Here is a 27,837-nt window from a genome sequence, read left to right on the forward strand (position 1 = left end):
TTTACTCTAATGGCTTTTTTTTTTTTTTTTTTTTTGCCTTTTTCTTTCTTTTTATTTTTTTGTATGCTGGAGTTCATTAGGCTTGTGCAGCTTCCTCCAGTCCTCCACTGAAGCCTTGTTTGCAGCTCCAAAATGGAGCCGTACATTTTGCATTTGTTTGACAATATGCAGTTAGGTAAGAAATTATGAGCAGTGACTTTCATCCACAGAGCACAGACGTAAAAGCAGTTCCACAGAGCATTAGAAGATCAAGTAGGTCAATTGAAAGGAAGAAAAATTACCATCAGCTACCTTCAATTAAACTATTATCGCTCCACATGAAGGATCCCATTTAGAGGAGAGCATAAAACCTGAGAGTAGAGGTGAGTAAGAGTAAAAAATTGCCATTTATAATTGCAGAGCCAGAAAGGGAACATTCATCAGTACACATGAGGAAGAGATATCTCTCCTTCTCTTTGCCTACTTATAAGTAGGGCACCCTTGGAAATCTCTCAGCGAAACATTTTTTGTCATCAGAAAGCAGAAGCTTGTCAAAGCCACGCTTCTAGTAGAGATGGTAGCTCCATCTGTTAACCCCAACCCTGGTTGACTGTCCAACACAGGGCAGAAGGCACCTCAGATCAGCAGACATCCCGGTGGCCAGGGCAGGTTTCTAGGAGCTGGGGCATCCTGGTTGAATTTGCCAGTCTCTTTCCAAGGGCAGTGAGCTTAAGTAACTTTTATCTGCACCAACCAACCAAGCAATTTTTGCTAGTAACTGAAGCCATATCATATGAAGGCAAGGCAATTTCTGTTGTCTGTGCTTTAGTCTAGATCAGCTAAACTAGTTTGAAGTTGATTGCAATACAGTGAGAGTCCTAAGAGTCAATAACCTACATCAAGACAGTTTACAAAAGAAATACTTTACAATGCAGTAACTCGAAGGGCTACTTGCATTATTCTTCCTATGTTTGAAGGTCAAATTATGGGCAAGGAATGAAGAGGAGAAAAGAAGCCAAGTCTTAAATAGCTTTTGCTTTCCCTTTTCTTATTTCTTTTCCCCTTCTCACTTCTTTTCCCTTCTCTTTTCTCTTTTTTTTTTTTTTTTTTTTCTCTTCTTTTATCTTTATTTTTCTTGTTTTCTTTTCACCATAGAAATATCAGTGTATCCCCTTTGGTCTTTGACAAGCGAGAAAAAAAATGGGGAGAAAAGGTTAAAACATGGCCTTCACATTTGCTGGCGGCCTTCTGAGATGTCACTTGCATTCCTTGACGGCTCTCTGCTTCAGCTGTGAGCTTCTGGCTCTTCAAACTCCCTCCAAGAGAGCCTTTTCCCAGATTGTTTTATAGATGCTAGAATGAAATAGCTGTGAAGAATGAAACAGTTGCAAAGAAAAACAAGCGCACAGCTAGCAGAGTTTAGGGCAGCTCTGTCACTTCTGCTGCAGTTTCAGTCCGTACGGTTACCTTCCCTCATCCATTTCTGGTGTTAGTTGTTACTGCATTTCTGTGTTACACGTAGGTCTCACCACAGTGCATGAAACTCCTCCTGCATCCCAGCCCAGCTGGGGCTGCCTTTTATCAAAGCCTGCACTGCTCTCAAAGCAGGAGGCTGAGCCCTCTTGCTCATGTTCAGGTGGATGCCAACATTGGCTGTGTAGCAAGATGCCTGGGATGTGGATTTGGGAGCAGGTAAGGGAACACCAGCTGCTGTGAGCAGCCACTTCCAAGGAAAAGAAGGAAAGGAGAAGGGCTGCAGCTTGCACACCCACTCAGCCTCCATCAACACCCCAGTGTGTTTTACCCAACACATCAGCCTAGGTTTGTGGAAGGCACACAGCTCCAGGGTCGCAGGCTGAAGCTCACTATGAGAGTCTGCCTGTAGCATTAGCATTATACAGACATTTCCCAAATGTTCTGGTTCTTTAGAAAGAGTTAGAATAATATTTTGCAATGTCAAGCTCTCTTTAGCAGTTTCATTGATTTGCTCCCCTCCTGTAGTGCCAGTGCTTCAGACTCATTTAAACTATTTTCCACGATTTTTTACCACTATTGCTTATTAAAAAAAAAAAAAAAGTAAACTAAACTAATTCTTCCCAGACATCACTTTAATCTGTCCCAGAAAAACTGGCTTTCATCTTGCAATTGCTTTCACAGTGGCATGTAAACCATACAAATGTAATATGGAGCCCAGTAATCCATCAGTTAAACAGATTAGTTAAGTAGGAGGCTGTGTGGCTTCAGTGAGTGAGGCAAGCAGGCTTTAATCTCACCCATAGAGGAAAAGCTGGCTCAAGTGTAGCTCTGTTGTGTGCAGCCAGTGCGTGGCAAAGGGATGAAAACTCAGAGGGTTGTGGTCATGGTGCTCTATGGGAGGCAGTGCTGGGCTTGAGGCCAGGCTACAGAGGAGAGTGTCGCTACTCCCGGGGCTCTTTGCATGGATTTTGTAGGATTCTCACCTTTTTGCAGCTGGTCAGATTGTGACAGAGGCTGCAGGTGTCTTGATATGCTTTTACAACCTGGAGAAGTACTAAACCGTAAAGATGCTTAGTGCTTGGATTATCTAGGATTGTAATAATTGCCATAATTTGGGTTTATTCATGCAAAGAGTTGTGCGGTTTGGACTTTCCTTCCCTCTACCTCGTTGTAATTAGCCCAAAGGCCCCTCTTCCCTGCTCCCTGCCTTTCTCTTGTGTTCTCTTCAGGTATTAATTGTGAAACAAAGGTGATGCCAGAGCTCACAGGCAGGTAAATTCGTTGTAATGGATTAGCTGGTAATTGGAAAATGGCAGCCCTTGAAAACAGTGTGAAGGGAGAAAATGCAGAGTGTCCGGAAGCAAAGCGTAAATTGATGGTTCATTATGTCTCCTTTTCCTGGTCAGTTGCTGCAGACTGAGCTTAAAAGTATAAAGCAAGAAAAGCCAACATAAACAAGTGCTCAGAAGCCCATTGACAGCTTTCGGCTCAGGACTAGAGAAAAAAACAACACAAGTGCAAAGGATGTTTATGAGACTAAATGTTCTGGATTTGTTTACCACTCCTCTGCGTCTCTGCCAGCCTCTGCTCTGCCTGTTCAGGAGGAGCCAAACGACTGCTTTGGACTTGAGGGGGATTGCTGAAGCAAAGCACATCCTTTACTCTAGAAATATCCTTCCCTGTTCATTCAGCAGGAGGGACCAGGTGTCTAACAGCCCTTTTCTCTGGTGTAATGCAGACATGATTATTTATTCTCAGTATCAGAGCAAAAAGGTTCCCAGCCAAAGCACAGAGGCAACCTGCTGGGGATTGAGCCCAAGCTATGTAAAATGGGTTTTTGTGGATGCAGGAATCAAGAGGGGGAAGGTAGAAGATTGGCAAAAGGATGAAGAAATGTACAAGGAGATAAAGTGGCTTGCTTGAAGAACTGCAGTAATTCAGCTGCACTAAGAGAATCTTGGGCTGCAAAGTCTTACTCTTCGTCTTCATCCTCTCTTTGTGGGCGCCGTCAATAATTTGACCATTATGGATTTCTCTTTCATTGATTTTTCTCCTGATTCCAGGAAGGCTTTGGGTTTGCACTGCATCTTACTAAAACCAGAAATATTCTCAGAAGGAGACCATCCTTCCGAGGTTTTCAGACCCAAACTATTTAGAAAAGGATTTTTTGTCTGTTTATCTGAACTCGGAATGAACTGCTGAAATGTTTGATGTTTGTCCCTAATAAAAACATGGTTTTGAATCACTGTAATATTCTGCAGCATAAATATGGACTAAAAGTGAGCAGAGGTGGTTATGCTTTCCTGGGACGTGTTTTGCTTGGAGTCAAGGCTAACTGTTGCTTTAAACTTACATTCAAGGATGCTGAAATCTTGCAAATTGATCCCATGATGGGATGCTTACTCCTGAAGCTAAATAGGATTAATTTGAGTCTGAAATCTGTGAGATTTGTGTTTGAATTTGAACCATTTACAGACATTACATGGGACCTGATCTGATGGAGGTACGTGTGGGTTAGCCATTCTTTGTGCTCATTTCTGCTGTCTCCAGCACGACGCTTCCCATCTCTCTCTGAGCTGCAACTGTGGTCTCTTATGCCCAAGGGACAGCTTTACCCACCATGTCCTGCACTGCATCCATTGTGGTGGTTCCTGGCTGTTCTGTAGCATCACACTGTGTTGCTTGGTTGCTGTCTGACCTGTCCTGCTTCTAAAAACTTGAACCACCATAAAGGTCAAGAATTGCAGCAGTAAAAGATGTGGAGATATCCAGAGCGGATGGTGGGTCATGCACTCTCACTGTCTTTTGAAAAAGACACTTCTCACTGACACAGACTGGGGCCTTACAGTGAGGAAGTAGTTGCCTTGTCATTGCTGTTAGGGCTTACAAAGCATTTGGTAAAAAGCAAAAAATGCCTCTTTAGAAATACTCTCTTGGACGTGCATCGTTTTGATGTCAAGCTTTGTTAGCCACTCCTTGCTGGAAAGGCAGGTGTATTTTGCAGCACAACCACATCTGAAGCAAAACGTCTGAAATTTCCTTTTCTGCGCAGGTCAAAACAAGACATCACAGCAATTTGAAAGCTTTGTTGCAACTTCATTTTCTCCCAGCCAGGAAGTTTGACAGAAATAATCCTTACCATGAAAAGTTTTGTTTCCAGCAAATCAACATTTTGTTTTTCCCAGAGAAAAAAAAAAAAAAAGGCTCCTGGAAAAATTCCTGCTGTAGGGTTGGTTTGAATTTGAACAACACAACAGTGTCTCCTGGTGGCTGACTCCAGGGGAATGGCCAAATCCATCTTAGCTTAGTGTCTCTTCCTTGACCCTCCTTTAGATCTTTGTTCATCAGTGAGTGAGAAAAGTGGGAAATGAATTGCGCTCTGAGCAACAAACTATTTCATAAGCCATAAAAATACCCGCAGCAGGCTGTTTTCTAGGTTGATGTTGAAAGAAGGTAATTGCATTTGAAGACAGTATCACTGGATGTTTGGCTAATCTGCTGTTCAGCTTCTGCTCTAATAATACAGAAGCTCACATCAGCAGCTCAGCCAGCATGGAGGGCCACCCATCCTTGTCACTGCCCAGTGGGTTCTGCCTGCAGGTCACTGTGAGGCTGCACTCTCACCACCTCACATTCCAGCAGCACTTGGCACCAAATGAGTTCTGCCTCACACCAAATACGATCACTGAAGGATAATGAAGATCTCGTTTGAAGCACAGTTATTGGCTTTGAAGCATTAGCCTGCTGCCATCACCTTACCCAGGCTTCTCCCGTCTCCATTCTTGATCTGCTGGATCAGCTCCTCACCACTGCTATTGATGATCCCATCTGTGTCCCCTCCTTTCCCTCTTCCTCACATCCTATCTTACTGCCCATGACAGATTCCTGCAGTTTTTCTTCTGAACTCAAATACGAAGCAAAAGCTGGAGAGTAAACAATAGGGGCACCAAATTGTCAAAGGAAGTTGCCCCATCAGTGTAAGCAGTTATACTGGCACGTTAACTGGATGCAATCCCATGTGTTCAACAGGCCACAAAAAGTCGTGGGGTTGGCTTAGAAACCACAGGATTTTAGAGAATAAGAACTTGCAAATTCTTCCTATTTGCCAGAGGGTGTTTGTAAGTTTGTCCAGCTTATGCTTTTCAGTCTGGACAGTGACTTTTTGGTAAATCCTCCTGAGGCTGCTGTATTCGCACAGCCACAGAATTAGGGATTTTGAAAAGATCTCCAGGTATCCCAATTTCGTGATAAAATTGTGGCTCTTGGCAGCACATCAGGCAGCAGTGAGACGAACTGGGAGAGTGCTGAGGTAGGTGTGGCTCTATTGGATCAGACAACTGCAGCACTGCAAGCCGCAATTTGGGATATTCTGCCATTCTATATGGAGACTCATTCTGCTGCCTGGAGGGCTGCAAGAGTTTAGCAAGCTGTTCTGCTTCTTGTCGAGAGTGCTCTTGCATAACCCCAGCCCAAGGGAAGTGGAACGTGCCAGCTGTGTGCTGATGGTGACAAATGGCTCAAGGGTGCCATGGGCACGGTGTCCTGTCACCACTGTCGCTTACAGCAGGGTAGCAGAACCAGAAGGGCTCTATTTCGGGTGCAGTCTCCACTGGGGAGCTGGTTAGGTGCCATCTTCGAGCAGTCCTTTTCTTCAGCTGGCTTTTCCAGGACATTTTGGCATTGTCGGAGAAGGGAATAGAGTCACAAATGCTTACTGATGGTAGGGAGGGAATCACTGTTTCTGCAGTGAGAAAGGTGCAGGGAGGGCAGCCCAGGGGCCATGCTGTCTTAGTGCTCCCTACAGCCGCCTGGGTCGCCCCTTGCTGGAAACTAAAGAATGGAAATTGCACAGTCCTTTCCCTGGTGTCCCTTAGTAATTAGTGTATATGAATTGTAATCATGAGGACTGAGGCTCTTCATGCTGTTTCTCTTGGATAAATGGTTGAGCAAAAGGCAATCTATAGCATAAAGTAATTTAGCCTACGAGTGATGGTTCATTAGCAGCCCACAGACTGTCGCTGCCAATAGTAGGGGCTGTGCAGACTTTTCCTAGCATCAAGTTAACTCTTTTCCCCTCTATTTCAATTGCCAGAGATTCACTTTGAAGAACATGGAGTTAAATGTGGTCATGGCACAGGATTAACTGTGCCTTCTCCCTTCAGAGCCACAAATAATGCAGCAACATCCCTAAGAAACTGCCAACTATTAACATAGCATCTAATGACGGATGGGGAATAAAGGAAGTTATTATCAGTCAGGAGATGAGTCAGATATGAAAATAACACCTTTTTCTGGGCAATATTATTGCACGGAGAAAATGAAAAAGAGTCATTTTCTTTCACAAAGGAGCGGGTCGTGAGCATTAGAAATGCGCACTGCAGAGCTTGGTGCTGTTGGAGCAAACCCCAGCCAACCTTATGGATGTGTCCCTGCTGTGCCAGGTTCTTGCCACGAATTAGGAGCCCAGGTGCTGGGCAGGCACTGCTGCACCTCCCAGGAAGGGAATTTCTGAAGCCGTGTCTGAAATAAGAGATTGTAGCCCAAGGTGATTTGGTGCTGATGATGAAGGAGGGAAATGGGAAAATCAATGCTTAGGTGTAAGCTGCATGCAGACTTGTGTGATCAGAGAAACCCACTCTGATCCTGGAGGGAATTCTGGCATTCACAGCTCTACTGCTGTCTCTTTAACAGGGTCTGTTGTGAGTTACTGATAGGACTTCAGAAAGAGAAATCATCTTGGATTTTTTTAGGGCTGATTTCTAAAGGCAGTCAAGGGAAATAAAACTGTTGATCCTATTGACTTTCACAGAGATTTGTTTTCCTAATACTTTTAAGAGCTATCTGTAGGAAAAGTGCTTTGTTTGTATGTAAACAGAGCTATGCTGTGTTGAAAGTGCTTCTGCTTGGGATATAGCAGAACCCATAAAGCTCTGCAATAAAAGCAGCATGAGTGATGCAGTTCTAAATAGAAGACTTAAAAGCCATACTACCTTTGTAGATGTTGTTGTAAGAATGGACAAGCACCTTCCTTTGCATAGTTTCTTGGGCCCTTATATTGAGTGCACTTGTTCTGACACTGCTTCAAAAATGGACTGGAATTCCATGTTTCCAATAAGACTGGGGGCTGTGGGAGGGACGCAGGAAAAACATGGCCTGAATGCATCATTAGCGCAAATCCCAGAGGGAGAGGAACATATCAGCCCATGGCTGTTTTCTCTGTGTATCTGTTTGACCATGTTGCTTTTTTGCCCCATAGCCAGATGAGCTGACCAATGCCTTGGAGATCAGTAACATCGTCTTCACAAGCATGTTCGCCCTGGAGATGCTCCTAAAACTCCTTGCCTTTGGCCTCTTCGGCTACATCAAGAACCCGTACAACATCTTTGATGGGATCATAGTTGTCATCAGGTCACTGCCAGTTCTTTCTCCACCGTGGCTTTTCTGCCAAGGGCTTGGATCAGAGTGGGATGGGAATGATGTGACTTGTATTAATCCTGAGTTCTCTGGTTGTCATGGGGTATAATTATGCTGCCCCATTTTATATTTCCACCACTAGAAGGGCCATCCAAAGTAAATGGACCTGGCAGATGGAGAGTAAGGTCTATTTACGCTGCATGTCTGGCACTGTGGTTAATTTTCCACTGGAGTGCAGAACTGCTGGTCCTGGGAAAGGAGTATTGTGAGTGTCCGTATCCCAGCAGTGTGCTTCTCCCAAATTAACATGTAACGCAGGCCAGAGCAGGGCAGGCAGGAGGGCAAGAGAGGGCAGTGTTCTGCTCTCCTCTCCCAAGGCAGTACTGTCTCAGCCTGCACTGAGGATGGCACAGCATGCATGTGAGAAGGTTGTGCAGCACCTCTCCATGCTGGGTTTTAATCTACCAACACTGTTCGTACCTTGGTCGATAATTTGAGGCAGAGAAGACAAGGCAGACGTAGAAAGTGTAAATCAAGATAGTGCTCTTGACTTCTGTTGGCTCATCCCTTTGATTCAGAGAAGTGAGAAAAGGCCCAGAACAAAGGCCAGTTGTGGCTTGTTAAATATTACACACAGATCAAACAGACCCACCCCCACAAATGTAAATCCCTCTGCATATTAGCTTGGTACAAAATTGTAATCTACTTCTTGTGGCTAGGCTTGTGGCTGTGTGTAGTGACAGCAGGAGACATGCTGTGTTGTGAATAGCCACAAGCAAGGGAATTAAAGAACCAAGAAACCAGCTATAAAGGATATAGGTTGTGCATGAGTTTGTGGCTCTGCACAGCTGGAAGCAAAGGTGTTTTTCAAAAGTGAGAAAGCAGCAGCAAATCAACTACCCCTTTAGGACTTAAATGGTGTGAAACCCTGCAAGAAGCCAGCCTGCTTAGGGCTTCCAGTGTACAGGACTGCTGTTGATAGTTGTTCTTGGCTTCCTGCAGTGTCTGGGAGATCATCGGGCAGTCGGACGGCGGTCTTTCCGTGCTCCGAACTTTCCGGCTGCTCCGGGTGCTGAAGCTGGTGCGCTTCATGCCCGCCCTGCGTCGCCAGCTGGTCGTCCTCATGAAGACAATGGACAACGTTGCCACCTTCTGCATGTTGCTCATGCTCTTCATCTTTATCTTCAGGTACCAGAGGCTGCAGCTCTTCTCTTTAGTCGTTCCGCTTATATAATGCATAGGTGAGAATGCAGCACTTTTGCAAGGCTGCCTGCATGACAGAAGTGCTCACAATAGGCTGACAAGCAGACGCTCAACAGATTATTTACTTCCTTGCGGCCTCTGTTTTCCGTGCAAAACTGTAATTCTGTAGATGAATAAAGAACACAAACGGGCAACAACTGTAAAACAATTGCTCTGGAGTTCTTGGGAATCTCCTTTAGCTGTGTCTCAGCAAGCTGTCAGAAACTGGACTTTACCAGCCTCATGTTTGACATTGAGGTTGTACAGACTTTGAAGCTTCTCACCCCATAATGCTCCTTAGGATCCTGTTCTTGGAAACCGGATGGATTAGGCAGCTGGCATTGTGATCTGCTGTTTTCTAGAAACATGAGATGCCTGATTTGACATCAGCATAGATAATTATAATGACACACCACACACAAGAGCCAAATAGCAGGATTTGATTGGTGATCATGTATGTCAGTGGTAATGCAGAGCCCGTCTTCCTGGGTGATACCACTGGCACAGAGAACACTGGGAGGGGAAAATGTGTCCTAAAAAAGTACTGCAGCCTTCCTTGCAACCGTATTTTGCACAATAATGTATTTCTTCCATTTATTTCCTTTTTTCCTCCCACTCCAGCATTCTCGGCATGCATCTTTTTGGATGCAAGTTCAGTCTGAAGACTGATACAGGAGACACAGTTCCAGATAGAAAGAATTTTGATTCCTTGCTTTGGGCCATTGTGACAGTATTTCAGGTAAGCTCTGAATTCTGTTGTCAGTAAAAGTCTAAGAAGGCTTGAAAATTCACCCTTATTTTTCCTTTATATAGTAGTTAAGGCCAAGACCCACAGTCTGCTCTCCATTCTGCTCCTGTTGTGTAGATATTTGTCTCCTCACTTGTCTTCACTGCACACACAAAAAATGCACTTTCTGAACAATTTCATTTAACCCAGAGTAGCAAATACTGTCACAAATCAGAGCAGGTGTTGCTGGCTCTTTATGCTGGGGAAGTCTTTGTGCCAAAAGCTGTGTTTCCTCTGTGGGCAAAGTCTGTTATACATTTGAAGTTACTGGCTATTCCATAATGGAGCAGTAAGCTGCTAGACACAGGACATTCTAAATATAAAGATTAGTCTTTACTGTTAAAAAGCTCAGTCCTTACAGCCTAAGTGCAGCAAATGGAGCACAGTGTAAACAATATTAAGCAAAGTTTCTAAATGCAAGGTGTAAACCGGCCCAGAGCCTTCACTGTGAATGTTATAACTTCTTGCTAAGAAGGAAGGAGAAATCAGTTGTAGTCTCATAGATTTGGTTTGGATTTGTTCTGTTTTGTTTTTTTTCCAACATAAATACAGAGTTCTGCATTTATTCTGACAGTCTCATTGACAAGTAGAGTCAGCACAGAGCACAAGGGTTTGGCCCTACGTCCCATGAAGGTTAACAAGAGATGTGGCTTAGCGCTACTGGCTGCATTCCTACCCCAAAGTGATCCTATTTTCAGGGTTAGAGGCCACTCTCACTGCAAGCCTGAGTTGATGAGCAGCACGCAGCTCTCATCTGTTTTCCATAGGCTCCTGGATTTCTGAGCTCCAGGGAAGCTGGGAAAGTGGGAATCCCTGAGGAAGACCCCTTGGAGCAAGAGTTCGCAAAGATGTATATTTTTTGGTCCAGTTTGTCAGTAGTCTTACCCAGAGGAAACTCTGTGTTTGCTTCTCTGAGTTTCTTAACCCAACTCATGTCATTAATCATGTAAAAAATTATGTTTCCTGCCCTTAAAAATGTACCTTAAAAAGAGCATCTCTAGAGAGGACAACAGCCCCTGCCCCAGGTCTGTTACCTTTTGATGGTTATTGAAGGAGGCAATATCCCTACTAAATAATGGGACTCTTACTTACCATATCCTTTATATTGCTGTATCTTGGATCTGAACTAGTCATCTTACGAGCAGCAGCACACTAGATCTTCCTGCAGAGAGGGGAGATTTGGTCAAGGGAGAGCTCTGACTAAATGAATGTTTTGCTGTCTGTCTCATGAGACCTGCTCATAATTATGCTTAGAAAAGGTCAGAAGGAAAGGAAGGAATGAGTATGTCAGCGAGGAATTGGTTGCTCCTGCTATGCATGAGAGGAGTGGAGTAATCAGAGTCTTCCCCTTCACCTCTGTGCAGATCCTCACTCAAGAGGACTGGAATGTGGTCCTGTACAATGGAATGGCATCAACATCTTCATGGGCAGCGCTCTACTTTGTGGCCCTGATGACCTTTGGCAATTATGTGCTCTTCAACCTTCTGGTTGCCATTCTGGTGGAAGGCTTCCAGGCAGAGGTAAGAGATCTGAGCAGGGGGAGGGAGAAAATGCGAAGCGTGTGCAGGCAGGATTGTATGGATCAGTTCACGTCAGTGGATCCAACCATGCAGGCAGCACTAAATTTAACCTTAAGCAGTGCAGATAAGCTGGGTTGGGCATGTGGAGCTCGTTTGAGTCTGTCCTTGCAAATAAGGCCAGCTGGACTTGGCATGAGGCTTGGGTGAGCAACACTTCGGTTAATCTGCTGCAGGGTGGAAGTCACTTAGGATGGATTGTGTTTCTTTATGAGGCACCTCATGTCCCGTGGAGCAGGTAGGATGCAAGCTGCTGAATCCAGGACTCTGCTTGAGACTCTATCCCCTCTCTGTTATTTGAGACTAATGGCACAGCAGTTAAAAAAGCTGCATTGCAAGGTTGCAAACATTAAATTTTGAGATACTTGGGTATGATATAGGCCACATAAATTTTTACTCGCACCTGAAATTAATGTCTGTAACATTGTTTTTCAAAGTCCTAGTGCAAATGGAAATGAATTTGAGACTTAGCAAAAATCATTCAGTCTCAGTTAAAGCTGGGAACAGTGCTATCAGAAAGGCTTATGTCACGCTTTGGAATTTTTTAATTATTGCTTTTTTTTTATTTCTGTGACCATCAAGAAGGCAAAGCTGGAGTGGCTTCAGAGGCACATTGACTAAGAAACAAAATGAGAGAATGGTTTCAGTTTTCACTGCCTTAGCTCCCAAGGGAAAGAGGAGAAAGAAACTGTTTTTATGGGTTTTTTTCACTTTTCGTTTTTTTTCCCCAGAAGTGGCATCATGCTCTCATTTGCTGTGTTTATATCACACTTAGACAAGCCATCACGGACCATGGAATATAATTGAAATATTCATGGACCAACAATTCCCTTCTCTCAAGCCAGCACAGCCACATTATGTCCTTCAAGGATGTCTGCATAGATTCATTATTAAAACATCCCTCCTAGCTTCCTCACAGCACTAACAGAGGAAAATTAATTGAAACAACAGGAACCAAGGCCCAGATTGTGAAAAAACAACCCTGCTGTATGTTGCTGAGGGCTGTTTCATGGATGCTGAGGGCTGTGAGTGCCACCTGCACACACAGAGGAGATGCAAGTGGTCCAGCTCTCTGCTTTCAGAATGAATGGCTCTGCACTGCATGAGTGAGCATCCTGATGGCTTGTCCAGTGGGGCCCATGCTCTGAAGATCTAGCACAGCTGGCTGCAAAGACCATGAAGATCCTTTTCCAAGAGCAAGCTATGCCCCATGAGTCAGAGCTAGTGTTAATGCTGTTCGCTTTCAAACTAATGTCCTTTTCTTAGTGTCACAGACCTCAGCATCTGCTGGCTCTGCTCTGGATACTGTAACACCTTTGGCATATTCATGTGCTAGGAATGTGTGGCAGATGAAGACGTACATTCTAGCCATTAACCTAGTGAGACCAAAGTAAAGAATTACCAGTATTTCTACAAGCCCTGCAGTAACTGCTGTCTTCCAGGCCAAACATGATTTTCCTCTAGGAGATTTGTTGGCTGTATTGAAAGTGGCTGTTTGACCTGCGTTCTGTTGGTAAACAACACAGGCATAGCAAAATAAAGTCTGTGCTAATGCAGTAGATTTTTCTGAACTGAATTTGGAAGCAAGTGATACATTGGCCACATGGTAGTTCAGAAAAGAGGTACTCAGTGGGCAGCCATATGTCAGATCTCCTGTGATTGCACCAAGCAGCAAATCTGGGTGGAAAAAAGAGGACATGCCAGAGAAACCCAAGTAGATGATAATGAGGAGGTATGACATGAATGACTGGAAACTACTCCTGCTCCTTTTGTTGCTGGTACGCTGATGCTCATAGCAAAGTGGAGACATTTGGGAACCATGAGTTCTCCTATTTCCTTCTGTCCCCTTGGCTGTGCCTCTTTAGCACATGGAGATTTAATTCTTAGCCCAAGCAGTCTTACACTTACGAACAGAGGGCCCTTGCAAAGTCCCCTGCTTCTCTGTTACGCTTGCAGCCCCCGAGCATCCTTTGATGCTTTGTGTTTGAGGCCACAAGAAGGCTTTCTCCACCCAGCAGCCTGGCAGCTCACAGTACATTTGTACTGTGTAGATCCTGTTCCTTGCCTGCCTGCTCTCTTAGGGCCTGAATCACCTGCTAATATGAAGCCAGAAATGGGCAGCCTTGTGCAGTCTTCTCTGAGTGTGTGATTACAGACCTGGCCGATTGGCTGTCACTTCTTGCTCAGAGTTAATGGCTCCTTTCGGAGCTGTTGTGGACTGCGATTTAAATATGTGTAAGGAGTACTTTTCAAAGCTTGTATTATTCACTCAGTGCTGCCTCGGAAAAGGCCAGCAACCACAAGCATGACATTTGCAGGGCGCATTTTGCTCTCCACTTCCATTTATTATAGAATTTGACATCAGGCCTATGGGCTTGTCAGATGCCTCCCAGTGAGGTATCAGCTGTGCTACAGAAAACCCTTCTCAGGGCTGTGTTTTGGCTGCAAGAGCTCGGTTCACTTATAAATGCATAACTTATCTCTGTTTGTAAACCAGAGACTGTTACAGTCTCCTTGGATAACTCCCAGGAAGAAACTGGAGCTGGATGGAGCTGACTTCTCTTTTTTCATCTCTAGTTCTGTTGGTATGTTGGCAGAAATCCGCATTTTGACCTCTCTGACTTTGCCCTCCTGCAAAGAAGTGCTGTTAGCAGCGATGACAGACACTGATGTGCACCTCTCCTCCCTTGGCTCAGGTGTTTCTTTCCCTTGGGTGGAGAGTGACTCCTGGGAGACTTGGGCAGCTAAGAGGGTGCACACTAGAGCGGCTTGAAGCTCTGAACCATCAGCAGTATTTCAGCAAGGACAGTAAAAATTACACTGTGAATCACAGTACACAGACTCAGCTTAATCTCAGCTTCTGATCTGCCTGTGGAGCAAGTTTGGCAGGCGTATCCCTAGAAGAGAATAGGCTTAACTGGCCACAAAACCATTTTTAGTACAGACTATTCCTCATTTACGCTTAGGACAACAAGCAGCCAAATTTCAAACAGGACCATAATTGCATATTTGCGCTTCCATTGTTCCCCTGTCGTTTTGAAACCTACCCCAGAGCTGCTCCAGAGAAGCCAACAAACCTTCCAAAATTATGCAAATCTTTTAGCTACTCTGCAGTGGTGTTTCTGCTCTGAAACAGAGAAAATGAATAAAGGAGCTTAAACCTTTCAGTCATCCTGTCTGTTTGGCTGCACCAGTTAGCAATACATCACGGATGAAATTAAGTTCACTGACGCTTTAGCACCGTGTCTCTAGAAACCATGGTAATTTGTTCAGGCATCAGTTAAGGAACTCTGCTCCTTTCTCTAGGCTCGGCTGCTTCAATCCAGCCTTTTACTACTGGTTTGCACTGCTTTACTGAGGTCTCGATGGATCAAGCCTGCCATGCTGATAGCTTGCCAGAATCCCTTCTCACTGCAGACCCACCAGCAGAAGAGAACCAGCCAGTATCTCTTTGGTGATAGGCTTGCACGTGACTTAGGCTGGTCATTGCTGGTAGCAGGTTGGGCAGTGAAGGAACAGTGCAACAACGTTGCAGGAACAGTTGTCACAATCACAATATCATCCTTTCTAAGCATGAAAATAAATCATATCTAGGAAAAGGGGTCATTCCCTAGGGCAGCATAGAGGGAGCTTGGCAGTCTCCTCTCATGGTCATTGGGCCGAGCTCTAACTGACCACGATAAGCTGAGGTATATCTGAGCTGCTAGCTAATCCAAATGGCTTTTGTGCTAAAGGTGAAATGAATCATCTGTTAATTACCTTCTCCTCTCTGCAGGGGGATGCCAATAGGTCAGACACAGATGAGGACAAGACATCTGCCAACTTTGATGATTTTGAGAAGCTGAAAGACCTCCGTGCAACAGGTAGGATCTCATTTCTGTTTTCCCATGAATTTGAGTTGTGCTACAGCTCTCCTCCACAGTCATCTCCTCCTTGAAATGTATGGAAGAAAGTGGAAGAATCATTTTTGATTCACAATTAGTCTGATAGGTGTGTTAACAGAGCAGTACATGAAGCGTGTTGGGAAGCTAAATGAGCACTGATGTTTCCTTTAAACAAATGTCTTTCCTCATTCCATCTTTAGTAGAATATTTAGTTATGTCTCATCGTTTCTTCTGTATCATTACCACAAAACAGTTTGCTGACAGCAGTACTCTCACATTACTTCTCAGCAGCTTTTCTGATCAATCATGTTCTCATCTGTTCTTTTTGATTCCTCTCACAAGAGCATTTAGGCAAGGTTTGATTGATGGAAATGGTGCTGATTATTTGTGTTGCAGGGGGACCTGACAACTGGTTTGAAATAAATCCGCACTGCACTACTGCATGTAGTATTGCTGCACAATAAGCATGGGATAATAGGTGATGATTTTCACTGTGTAGTGTTTGCAGCAAGGGAGGGGAATAGAATGGATCAGGTATTGAAAGAGAGTGAGTATTACAGTGGTAAACAGGAGCCAGTTTAGTTTCTCTGTGTTTTTATGCTCAGCTTGGGGGTTTTGTTAGGATTACTTTAAATGTTTCTAAACTAGGGGTCATTTCAGCTAGGGAAACAGTGCTGATTTTAGTGAACAGATGGAATTTGGCTTAGGAAGAGGCAGAAGTAATTTGTTGAGAAAGCTGAGATAGAGCTAGGGCACAGCAAGGTAACACAGCTACTGGGACTGCAGATCAAATAACAAATTCCAAACACCAAATGGGGAGAGGAATCTCCATTGCAAATAGCTGGCAAGGAGACTCACAGCTTAAATTTCCTTTGCACCAACTATTTGGTGGACAATTTCAAATAATAAGACAGTTCTATGGAAAGAAATATTTTCACCTCTTCTCAGGTAGTAGAAGAATAGAAAACAGGGCTGAGCTTATTGTCAGTCAGAGTCCATCAGAAATGGTGTGTCTCCATAAGCCTCCTGTTTGCTAACCAGTGACTAAACAGCATAAGGACATTAACAATTCTATTACAGTGCTGTTGGTCTGTAAACAAATACACTGGCAAGAGGAACGTGTACTGCAGATGAGCAAATTTTGAGCTGGATCTTCCACCCCTTGAAGTGAGTGGCAGTGTTCCCAGGGACTTCTGTGGTGCAGATCAGATATTTGTGTCCAAGCCAGCTACTAAACAGATGACACAGTAGAAGCACACTGCATTACAAAAGCAGCCAGTGGAGGAGAAATAGCAGGGGTAATGCACTTACTTGGATTTCTCACTGCAGACTTCTCCATCTTTCCTGCCCATCACAGATGGTCCCATCCTTTGCCCTCTAGAGTGATGTAGAGTGACTGTGATGCTACAGTTATTAAACCAGAATCAACTAAACCCAGTAAAACTAGAGTTAGTTCAACTTCACTCTTGTGTTTGAAAGTAGGCTGATGGTTTGGGGTACTACTGCGCTCCATAGGGCCAGAGGCATTACATCTGGCTTGTCCTCAGTTTGAATACAGTTGCTGCAGTCCATACGTGCTCTACAGCTGAAATACTTCCTACATTACCACGTTCAGATACACCATTCAATTTCTCTGTTACAGAAGGTTTATTCTTCTAGGCATGTAGATGTTTAGAAGCCGTTTCCATTTCCTGCCCTCTGAACAGATGACTAAAGGCAGTGACTAATGTTTGCTTCGTGCCTTCCACGCAAAGGAGCTCGGAGCACATCAGAACAGCATGAAAATCTCTGCACAGGATGCTGTGTCAGGGAGAACAGATTGACTTTGTAGGGTGAGTTTAGCCAGTCCTCAGTGCCCTTTACCTGTAAACTCTCTCTCAGAACCAAAAATCTGTGACTCTGCTCTCCTAATCCCCAGAAACGCTGAGCAAGAGCAGTTCCCTTTAGAGAGCACAGTGGTATTTGCCTTGTGCCTTTCAACGTAGTCGGTTAATCTCAGTGTTCCCCACAACTTCTCGTCTCAGTTTGGCGGAGTTCCTGAAAAGACCCAAGAACCAATGGCTGTTTTGAGGAGTGATTTCTGTCACTCTGGCTGAACATCTACCATGTGTTTTCTCTCCCCTTCTGTCCAGAGATGAAGATGTATTCACTTGCTGTCACCCCGAATGGGCACCTGGAAGGCAGGGGAAGCATGCCACCCCCTATAATCATGCGCACCGCTGCCACACCGATGCCCACACCGAAGTGTTCCCCACACATGGATTCAGTGCACACTTTTGTGGACTCAAGAAGAGGGAGTAATGCTTCTCTAGATCCCCTGACCTACGACCAGAAGTCCTCGGTAGGTTTTCAAGACTAACTGCTCTCTCTCAAGTGCCTGAAAGTAGCACGGGTGTTGCATGCATGAAGTTCTATACAGTGATTCTGGTTTGGTGCTTCTGGTGCTGCCACAACTCAGCAGGGCCAGCTGCTGTGTTCCTCACTGTGTGTACGCTGCTGTAAAATGGAGAAGGCAGAGGGATGGGAAATACAGAAAGGCAGGAGAACAAATTCCAGAGGGAGAAATGAGTGGGTGTGGGACACTGTGGCAGGACAGTGACAGTATGATGTTCAAGGACAGTGAGTATGTGAAGTAGGCAGAGAGGGATGTGCTGGGATTCAGTGTTTTCTTGCCCAACATCTGATCAGAAGTCCATGCCAAGCCTCCTCCCTGGAGAGCAGCAATGTGAAATAGGTCACAGGTTCATGCAGCTGGCTTAGCAAACCACTCTGAGGAGAAGCAGGCACCTTATGCCAAACCTGCTGGCCATGCTATGCTGTCATGGTATCAAGTGTACCTGTGGAGCAGAGTGAGATCAGTGTTTTAGGGTTGGAGCTAGAATCTGCAGGAAATGAAGCATTTGACCCCAACAGCTGAGCCGCCTTTATTGCACGGCAGCCCTGTTGGAGGGGAAATAGGGAAAGCAAAATGTGAGCAGACTGATTGCCACTGGGAACAGCCCATGGAGCAGAGATCAGGCTGGAGCTGGCTGGTGTAGCAACTGATTGTATTTTGCCTGCAACCAGGGAGCAGGAGGGCAGCTCTGTGAAAACAGAGGGAGCAGAATTAATAGACAAAGTGGATTTCTGCTGCTGTTTATCTGTCCTATTCCTCTGCTCTGTAACTGCAATATCATGTTCAAATCAAGGCAGCAGACTGTGAAGGCACTTTATACAGAGACAGTCACTATCCCTTTGGTAAGCTGCTTAGTCAAGGTAGTGCTTTTGAAAAGAAAATAGAGATGACTGCTGTTTGCCTTGGGGTTTCATGGGATTGTGAGTAGTTGGAGAGGGTTGTTCATGGTTTGAATCCTTTCTCTGAGAACACATCAGTGCCAACAGCCAAAGGAAGATGAAGCAGTCAAAGGAGAGCTGGCCAACACTGAGGAACAGGAGGAGAAAGGCAGTTTGCCTTGTTTCTGTGCTGGGAGGAAGCCATGAAGGGAAAAAGGAGTTTTCCTTCTAGTCTTCCTGTGCTGACCTTAAGTGTTCTTAATGTAGCAATCACCTGCCAACCAAATGGCACTAAGACACTGCTCACAGCCAGGAATTGACTGTGAGAAAGACATTCATTCTACCTCCTTATGCAGCAAATTGAAGAGAAAGCAATGCAAATTCGGGCAGTTTTCAAGTGACACGTGGGTGATTGGGTGCCAGCACCCTTCTGGAAGCCAAGGAGGTTGTGCGCTGAAACCACTTGGAAGTGAGGAAAGAAAATGCTGTTTTGGCAGTTAGCATCTTTGGGTTTAGTTCTTATGCACAACTGACATTACCAGGACAGTAGGAAGTGATAAAGCATGGAGGCTTTGTAGCTGTGCTGTGAGTGTAGTTCAAGGAGTGCTTTCACAGTGGGTGCTTGGTTCCCATCTAAAGACATTGGTGTGATGAAGTCGGAGCAGTAAGGAAGGCTGGAAGGGGAAGACACGCTTTGCAACAAGAGGGATCTTCCAGTCTGGAGAAAATGCCATACCCTTTACTTCTTCCTGCAAACAAACCCTCAAATGTCTTTCTCCTCTCTCAGTCCAGCCTCCGCAGTTCTCCTTGTGCCAACTGGGGTACCAACAGCAACTGGGGAAGCCGGCGCTCAAGCTGGAACAGCCTGGGCAGAGCCCCAAGCCTCAAGAAGAAGAACCAATCTGGTGAAAGAGAGTCTTTGCTCTCCGGAGAGGGGAAAGGCAGCACAGATGATGACTCCGATGACGCCAAGTCCAGCACGGTCAGCAGGCCCTCACTGCACCGCCGGGCAGAGTCTTTGGATTATCGCAGCTCCCTAGACCTGCCCGAGCTGCTGCAGCTGCCCCCCATGCGCCATTCGCTCAGTATCAGCCCCTTGGCTGTGCTGCCTGCTGAGTACCAAGACTGCAATGGCAAGATGGTGCATGTCCCCAGTGAGTTCTTCCTGCACATCGATGGCCATAAGGAAGAGGCCGTGGACTATGAGGATGACATGGAGGATGTAAGCTGAGGGGAGAATTGGGTACTCGTGCATTAAGTGGCTGCTTAATCAGCCACTTTTAATCAGCCTGCGCTCCGAGAAGGCTGATTCAAAATCCAGCTCAGGCTCAGATGTGTTGGGGCCTGGTGGCTGGTGTATATACAACCAGTCTATGCCCTCTGTTTCCCAAAAGGTTTTCACACTAATGGTGTGGGCTGTTACACTGCAGTGGTCTCTAACAGAGTGTTCTGGCATTTACCTATTTTTTTGTCTGGCTGCTGTTGTCTTCTTGGTCAGGATGCCTCCAAAAATGAGCTGTAAATCACAGAACTCATGACTTTGCTCTCAGGAGCTGTTTGGTATCTCGAAGGCTTGGAAGTTCAGAAAGAGAGTTCTCTTCATTATTTAACTCTGTGATTGTTTGAAGCCATTTTGATTCTGACACGGCTCTGGATCTCAAAATGGTATTACAGAATCACAGAAATGACACATTCTTAGAAGCCTTGATTTGTCATGTTTGTATCACACTGTAAAGCAGCCCCTTTCTTCCCCTCCTTTCCTCCCTATTTCACTAGAAAAAATATGGCAAACCCTCCCTATGCCTGCCTTAGCTCTGCCCCAGTGCTGGGACTACCTTCATGCACTCTGAAATGCCAGGTACTGCTCCCTTTCACAGAAGGATTGTGGAAGCTGAAGAGGCAGGAAAATGAAAGAGGAAGAAAAGGTGTTTCTTCTTTTCTATCCAGAGTTACTGCTACCGGATTCGTAAAGTCCTGGAGCCCTACAAACCAGAGTGGTGCAAGAGTCACGAGGATTGGTCCCTCTACTTGTTTTCCCCACAGAATCGGTGAGAAATCCCAGCCCACCACATCTGGGCAGTAAATGAATATGACATTTATAGCTGACCTTCCCTTGGGAAAGATCCTTCCAAAGCAGTAGCACTGAGTGTTTTATAAATCTGACCCTTGATTTTTAGGTAACTTTTCTGTTATTAACTGTGGCAGAATTGTTGCATGGGTCACTCCATGCCTGTCTGGGAATAAGAATGGTTTAACCATCATTTATACTAGCCGTTATTACATCTGTTTACTCTTTCTTTATTTCTGATAATGGTAGAAGCTTTGTGCTTGTGGAGGGAGACTAGTTGACCACGTGGGCTGATGCTGGTGGCACAGCTGCTGGTGGCTTTCAAGGACATGCCGTTCGGGTGGGAGTCTCTCTCCAACCCAAATATCTGAAGGATATTTTTCTTTCCTCCGTTTCTCCAGGTTCCGAGTGATGTGCCAGAAGGTCATTGCCCACAAAATGTTTGATCATGTGGTGCTGGTCTTCATATTTCTCAACTGCATAACAATAGCCCTGGAGCGACCAGACATAGATCCGCACAGCACCGTGAGTCATTTTATTCCTTGACCTCACTTGAACGTCTTAATCTCGTCAGTGCAAGACCCTGAAAAATAGAAGATGTTTGTTTCCTATCCTCTTTAAATAACACGCTGGTTTTTGCTGGTTTATGTTTTACAGGAGAGGATATTCCTGAGTGTTTCTAATTACATCTTCACTGCAATCTTTGTGGTTGAAATGATGGTTAAGGTAATTACATCTCCATACCGTGACACGCAGTGAGGCCTGACAGAGGCTGAAAATCTGACATAGTTATGATATGAATGCAGTTTTAAATGTCCCTCCTCTCCTGTCTGTAGGTAGTAGCTCTTGGCTTTTTCTCTGGGGAGAACACCTATCTACAGAGCAGCTGGAACGTCCTGGATGGAGTTTTGGTCTTTGTATCTATCATAGACATTATTGTCTCCATGGCATCAGCAGGAGGAGCAAAGATCCTGGGTGTCCTTCGTGTTTTGAGACTGCTGCGGACCTTGAGACCTCTCCGGTGTGTTCCTGGATAGAGTTTGTTTTATGTTCATAAATCAGGACATTGGAAAAAATGTGTATGATCCATCAAGGCATTGCTTAATAACACGAGAAGCTGAAATATGGTATCATCTTTGGGGAGCTCTTGTGAAACCGTTTGAAAAGAATGAAATTAGTTCTAATTATAACCTGTCTTCTACAGTGTGGAGAAGAGCGGATGGAGTTTGGAGCGAGTGGTGTTATCATACTCAGGCAGTTAGTGCACTGAATGCCTCCTCCAGCCTGCAATTTTATCACCGTTTTACAAATCAGTCTCTCTCCTTGTTAAACTGTGCAACCTCGCAGCCATTCCCAAGCAAGGAGGTAGCATTGGCTGCGAGAGAATTTGCAATTGAACAGGTGCTGGTGATAATTTGATAAGCTCAGGCATCTATATCTCCTCTCCTGCGCCTGCATATCTAACATCACTGCAAAACAATTTAGCTCTCAGCTAGGAATACGATCGAGAGATGCTTTCATTATTTGAGAAAAGAAATAAAAAGAATTTGTATTTTGTTTAGTGATGCAATAACAAAGAGTGTTAATGCTTGGGGGATTTTTATCAGCTCATGGCTCCTGTTCTATTTCCATCCTGCTCAGCAAGAAAGAAACACAAGGCTTTTTTCATGAAATTTCAGAGGCAGTAAGATAGGCACCTCTAGAGGCCTGTAGGCCATCTCATGAAAAGCTGCTTGCTGCTTTATGAGAATATTAGAAAGAGGCAATCTTGTTTAGGCCCATGACTGACAGTGCAAGAGCTATTTGTCTGCTGGTCTGTATTTTTGGTGACAAATAGCTTTATAAGCATTTGCCTCCTCTCTTGCTCCCACACTCTGTTCTGTTGGTGGCAGCGGTGTCCCCTTGCAGTGCTGGCTGCTATGGTCGCCCTGGACAAACTGTGGCTTGCTTTGGTTTCAGTGCAGCTGTCTGACACACGTAACTCAGGGCAGAAGTCAGGGCTCAGGCAGCTCCTAAGCAAACGTAAGGGGAAAAAAGAATTGGTCTTGGAAAATAACTAGGCCAGATCCTATTAATAGAGAGGAATCCATCACACCTGATGGTGGCTTCACTTATTACAGCTTCTGGGATTCCTCCAGGAACCATTCCTAATGCTTTGTAGCTGCAGTTCAGACAGCCACTTTATGTGCAGCCAAACAAGACCATATTGAAACCCTCTGTCCCTGCAGCATACACTTGTGATGTTTTCTCTGTCTGGCAGGTATGAAAGCCTCATTACCCTGCAAGGGCTCTGCAGGCCCCTCCTAAAAAAAGCCTTGGTGTTCTTCAGTCAATACACCTGCCTGCCCAGAAAAGCTTGCTCAGGCTGGTTACACTTCCGTGTGCAAACACATTTTTCAGACACCTATGGGAGAGAGCCATTCTCCAGGCATTTAAACACAAAAGGAAAATACGTGTTCTCCACAATACCCGCTCCGGGCCGTGCTCAGAGCATACCTGGCCTCTTGCCACCTCACAGCAAGCAAGCCGTGCTGCTCTTTAATGGGATGACCTTCTGGCTGTGGAGCTGTTGGTCGCAAGTCCCTATTGGTGAAGATTCCGCTCAGGAACTAATTACTGCACCAACTGAAATTCGAATCAAAATGACTATTTTTTGAGATGCTGTCACAAGGTTTGGGCCAGGAGGGCAGTCATGCACTCTGACCCTGCCTTTGAGGCTTCTGGTAATCTCAATGGTGGCAAGGTGGGCATCGCTTTGTGTCCCTCTGCTCTGTTCACATGGGCCTCAGGGGACCCAGCATTCTGGACCAAGCTGTAGTGGGAACTTCCATGATGTCTTGCCAGTAGAGAGTATTTCCTCCTCTGTTACTAGGAAGTGGTTGCCCAACACAGTGTCTTACACTTTTTAATTCCATCTAATGTAACCGTGGATATTCTGGTTGCCTAACTTCATCAGTAATCATCTCTGAATGCTGCCTGCAGATAGAGAGGGGCTGTGATAGCTTCACCGCAGCCCAAGCAGGAGAGGAAAAACAAACGCACTGAAATGCATTTAAAAAAAAAAAAAAAAAAAAGGCTTTATTGTTTTGCTATTTTTTCAGAGTCATCAGCAGAGCCCCAGGTCTGAAGCTGGTGGTAGAAACCTTGATCTCCTCCTTGAGGCCTATTGGGAATATTGTTCTCATCTGCTGTGCTTTCTTCATTATCTTTGGGATTTTAGGGGTGCAGGTAGAGTATTTCCCTCATCACTGGCGTCTGTAAGCAGCTGCTGCCTGAGAGTTTTTGTCACCTGGGGTTAAGATGGAAGTAATGAGTTTGAATCTCTCCAGGAAAAGATTTCAGTTAGTTGTTAGGTAAGAAAAGCCAGACCCTAAAAGGAGTGCTCAGGGGTGGGGTTGGCATCTCCTCATCGGAAGGTGCATCAGATTAGAAGACAAGACCTCCCTGGCTAGGGGAAGGGAAAAACAGATTCCAACTGTCCCACCTGTCTCTGTGTGCTGGGATTTATAGGGTAGCTCTTTCTCTAGAGGAGAGATTCCTATCCCCCATCAAAACAGAGCAGGACTGAAGGATCTCCTTCCTACTGTTGTGTCTGAGGCAAGAAGCAACTCTGCCTCAAGACCTGAATTTTCACCTGAGTTCATTTCCTGCTGTGTGTGTTAAGTCAGGTATCTGAGTTGGGAGGAAAGAAAAGGAATTGGCAAAAGATTCTACCAGGGGACAGAAAGATAAATCAGGGGGACAGATTTTCCATAGCTGCTCCTTTTTTGTTGTTCTTTTTCTTTCTTTTTGGCTTCTCAAACACAGCTTTTTAAAGGCAAGTTCTACTACTGTGATGGTCCTGATGTGAAAAACATCACTACGAAGACCGACTGCACCAATGCACACTACAGATGGGTTCGGCGGAAGTACAATTTTGACAATTTGGGACAGGTAAAGTCCTCATTGAGGGATTTTTTGTACCAGTTTTTACTAAGTGAGCATTTAAAATGTATTTTTGAGAAAGGTGTAGAACAACTATCAGAGGAAGCTTCCAAGAACAACGTAGCTATCATCAATCAGAGACAACTCTGACTTTGGGTAGGAATGAATCAGGTCACCTGTTGATGTTTTGCAATCAGACTACCTGAAGTTATACAGTTTCTCTTTAATAAGAGAGTTTTGTCTTAGAAGAGCTGTTTTTGCATGCAGTCCCTTTTGTATGGATCTCAACTGTCACTTTTAATCTTTCGGCTTCCAGATGTTAGATTTACAAATGAAAAAACAATAAGGTCTTCTATACTGGCTAGAAAGCCTATAGTAGACACTGGGGTATATGATTACTTTATAAAACCTCGTGACATTTCGCCAGCCTGACATCGATTTTTAATCATGCTTAAGCAACAGGACAGCCTGATTTGGCCGAGCAAAAATCAATCTATATGTGAGGGAAAAGTAGTGTTGCCAGTTTGCTCGCTTTTAAGCCAGACGTGCAAACAGGTAAAATCAAACCACAGTATGTTGCATTTCTCCACCAACTCTGGGCCAGATCATGTGTTAGGAGCTGTGCATTGTTTTGTTGAGCATTGCCTGTTACTAGTTTCCTCCTTGAGGGCTAAAATGCTAGAACAATCTTCCCTGCTTTTCTTCTTACAGGCTCTCATGTCCTTGTTTGTCCTTTCCTCCAAAGACGGCTGGGTAAACATCATGTATGATGGTCTGGATGCTGTGGGTATTGACCAACAGGTAATGTACCGAGAGACTAAAAGCACTGCCATCAGAAATTCCATACTTGGGTGACTGGTTTTTGAAGTTCCAAAAGCTGCATACATTTTTATCTCTTACTTCATCAAGCATCAGTGATATACCCAGTCAACCCTCATTGTCATAGAATCATAGGATCATGACAGAATCATAGGATCAAGTGCCAGGGAGGAGCAGAGTTATGGGACCAACTTGAGGTCCATGTTAGGCTGCCGGAGGGTTTCTGCTCTTATAGTGGCTGGACCTCTTGTATACAGCCAAGCACTGATGGGGATTTTAATTACAACGATAGTTCTTGAGTTGTCCCATGTGTGCTATTGCACTGTGGCTCCGTGGAAGATCTGATGAATATGAGCAAACATGCATGAGATGGGGAGACAACCAGAGATGTGAAAGACGCGTTCTGTGATGTGAGACGTCAGCGAAGGGTAGTCAGGAGTCTTCAGTGAGTAGTATGTGATTGTAACTACTTGTAACTCTTCGCATTCAGTCTTCTTCTGCTTCAGAATCTCCCGTAACAAGAAAGAAATGTTAACAGTATTATCTCAAAAAAATAAGCTGAAACCTGTCTTTGCCTAAAAAAAAATCACCCAGGTGGGATGATAAAAAAGCACTGAGATTTATTTTAAGCTATGTGAAGTAAGTGCCAAAATAAATAATTTCCATAAGCCAAGTTATGGAGACTAAGGCAGGTTTTACAAAAAAAAATTGCAATTCCAGTCAGTAAAAAATGAATAAGAGGAAAAATCTAAGTCCTCCCAGCACTCTCCTCCTCCCCACACAGCTGCACAGCGCTGTCTTTTAGCTACATGGTGCCAAATATGCTGACTTGCACACATCTCATCCACATCACTTCTCCTCTCTCTCATTTTTTTCTTCTCCACCTCACTAGCCCATCCAGAACCATAACCCTTGGATGCTTCTCTACTTCATCTCCTTCCTGCTCATCGTCAGCTTCTTCGTGCTCAACATGTTCGTGGGGGTGGTGGTGGAGAACTTCCACAAGTGCCGGCAGCACCAGGAGGCAGAGGAGGCCCGGCGTCGGGAGGAGAAGCGTCTGAGACGCCTGGAGAAAAAGCGCAGGAGTAAGGAGATGTACCTGTCTGGTCGGTAGACTGCGTTACAAACCAAAATCTTTCTGAGCCCTGCCTGCTCCCAAAGCAAGACTTTTCATTTCTCTTTGATTTTGTTTCCATGGGATTCCAAGAGGCTGTTTTGCTTCGTTACTTGGTTGGCGGTACCTTAAGTCTCAGGTTGCCAACACCCTGGAATTGTCCTCTACAAGCCTGATGTAAAGCATTACCTGTTTACTTGGCTGGGGAGCAAACTCTCCTCCAAGCAGAGCCCTGTAGCAGGAACTGGCACGCTCTGCAAGGCAAAGGTGTCCCTAACGCTCCCAAGCACCAAGCAGAAGCTCGTGGTGTGACTGAGGGATGCAGTGAGTAAACAGCTGCAATGCTTGCTGTGCATGTGAAGGCCAGTTCTGAGGGTATCCCTGAGGCTTAATGTGCCGCTTGCATATGATGGTGGTGGTGGTTTGATTTATCAGTTCTTTTCTTAGCCCAAGTAGTTGTGATGCTTTTTAGCGTCCTAGTGCATGGCCCCGCATGCTACAACCGTGATGCATGAGGGCATGAACATACCAAGAGCCCTCAGATGGGGCTGTCCAGAAAAGCCTTCTTGGGAAGATGTCCATTACAAGAGATGCTTGTCCCATCACAGGCTGGGGGAAGTCCTTCAGTGCTACATGCTGGCACTCTGTTTATCGTGCAAACAGTATATGTGCAAATGTTGGCCAGATGCAGGACCATTAAGGTGCAACAGAAAATCTTTAGCTGAAATCTGTTTCCAGTGTGTTCAATAGGAATGATCAGATCAGACCAGAGAAACACTGCAGTATGTGCTCCTTTCGTCACTCAAACCTTCCCAGGGTTTCTCATGTATTAATTCTCACCTCCACTTCTCCTTGGCAGGCTTCACCAGGGATAAACCTATAGCACCTGGAGGGTATTACTAGGGAAACCCCGGGAAACCTGCCACAGTAACTTCCCAGGCAGCTCGAGCAGAGATAGCCTGTGTTAGATGCTGGCAAGCATTTTGCAGGAGTAAGCAAGGCAAGCATTTTGCAGGAGTAAGCAAGGAGACTTGGCCACTGTGATCAGGGATAAGGCTGGAGTGCTTCTGGTCCTGCTTGCCAGAGAAGGCTCTTTGCCTAGCACTATGCTGTGTGTGAATTCTCTTGTAAGGATATAATATCTCGTTGTGATTGAATGGCTAGTTGTCTCCCAAACATCAACCCGTAGGTATTCATTCTAAGCAGGGAAATTGCACTTAGATTGAATAGTCTTTTGTCTGGCTGTAAAGACTCAGCAATCAGAGGTTTTGCTGACAGAA

At 45.0% G+C, this 27,837-nt stretch overlaps 1 protein-coding gene across 1 annotated transcript in view; it reads left to right on the forward strand.

Annotated features, from left to right (window-relative positions):
* The window catches only part of CACNA1H (calcium voltage-gated channel subunit alpha1 H), a 200,406-nt gene that overhangs the window by 142,307 nt on the left and 30,262 nt on the right, over positions 1-27,837 (forward strand). The window contains exons 11-25 of the mRNA XM_042827689.1: positions 7,712-7,863; positions 8,872-9,057; positions 9,733-9,850; positions 11,263-11,418; positions 15,251-15,338; positions 17,492-17,700; positions 19,420-19,854; positions 20,580-20,680; positions 21,102-21,225; positions 21,358-21,426; positions 21,537-21,721; positions 23,802-23,928; positions 24,508-24,633; positions 25,336-25,425; positions 26,336-26,528. Of these exons, the coding sequence (XP_042683623.1) occupies positions 7,712-7,863; positions 8,872-9,057; positions 9,733-9,850; positions 11,263-11,418; positions 15,251-15,338; positions 17,492-17,700; positions 19,420-19,854; positions 20,580-20,680; positions 21,102-21,225; positions 21,358-21,426; positions 21,537-21,721; positions 23,802-23,928; positions 24,508-24,633; positions 25,336-25,425; positions 26,336-26,528 (2,359 nt within the window). The remainder of the gene's footprint in view (positions 1-7,711; positions 7,864-8,871; positions 9,058-9,732; positions 9,851-11,262; positions 11,419-15,250; positions 15,339-17,491; positions 17,701-19,419; positions 19,855-20,579; positions 20,681-21,101; positions 21,226-21,357; positions 21,427-21,536; positions 21,722-23,801; positions 23,929-24,507; positions 24,634-25,335; positions 25,426-26,335; positions 26,529-27,837) is intronic.

This window comes from Centrocercus urophasianus, unplaced genomic scaffold (genome assembly GCF_019232065.1).
Source record: "Centrocercus urophasianus isolate 14NV4802_14NV808 unplaced genomic scaffold, USGS_Curo_1.0 seq_29, whole genome shotgun sequence".
NCBI classification, from domain to species: Eukaryota; Metazoa; Chordata; class Aves; order Galliformes; family Phasianidae; genus Centrocercus; species Centrocercus urophasianus.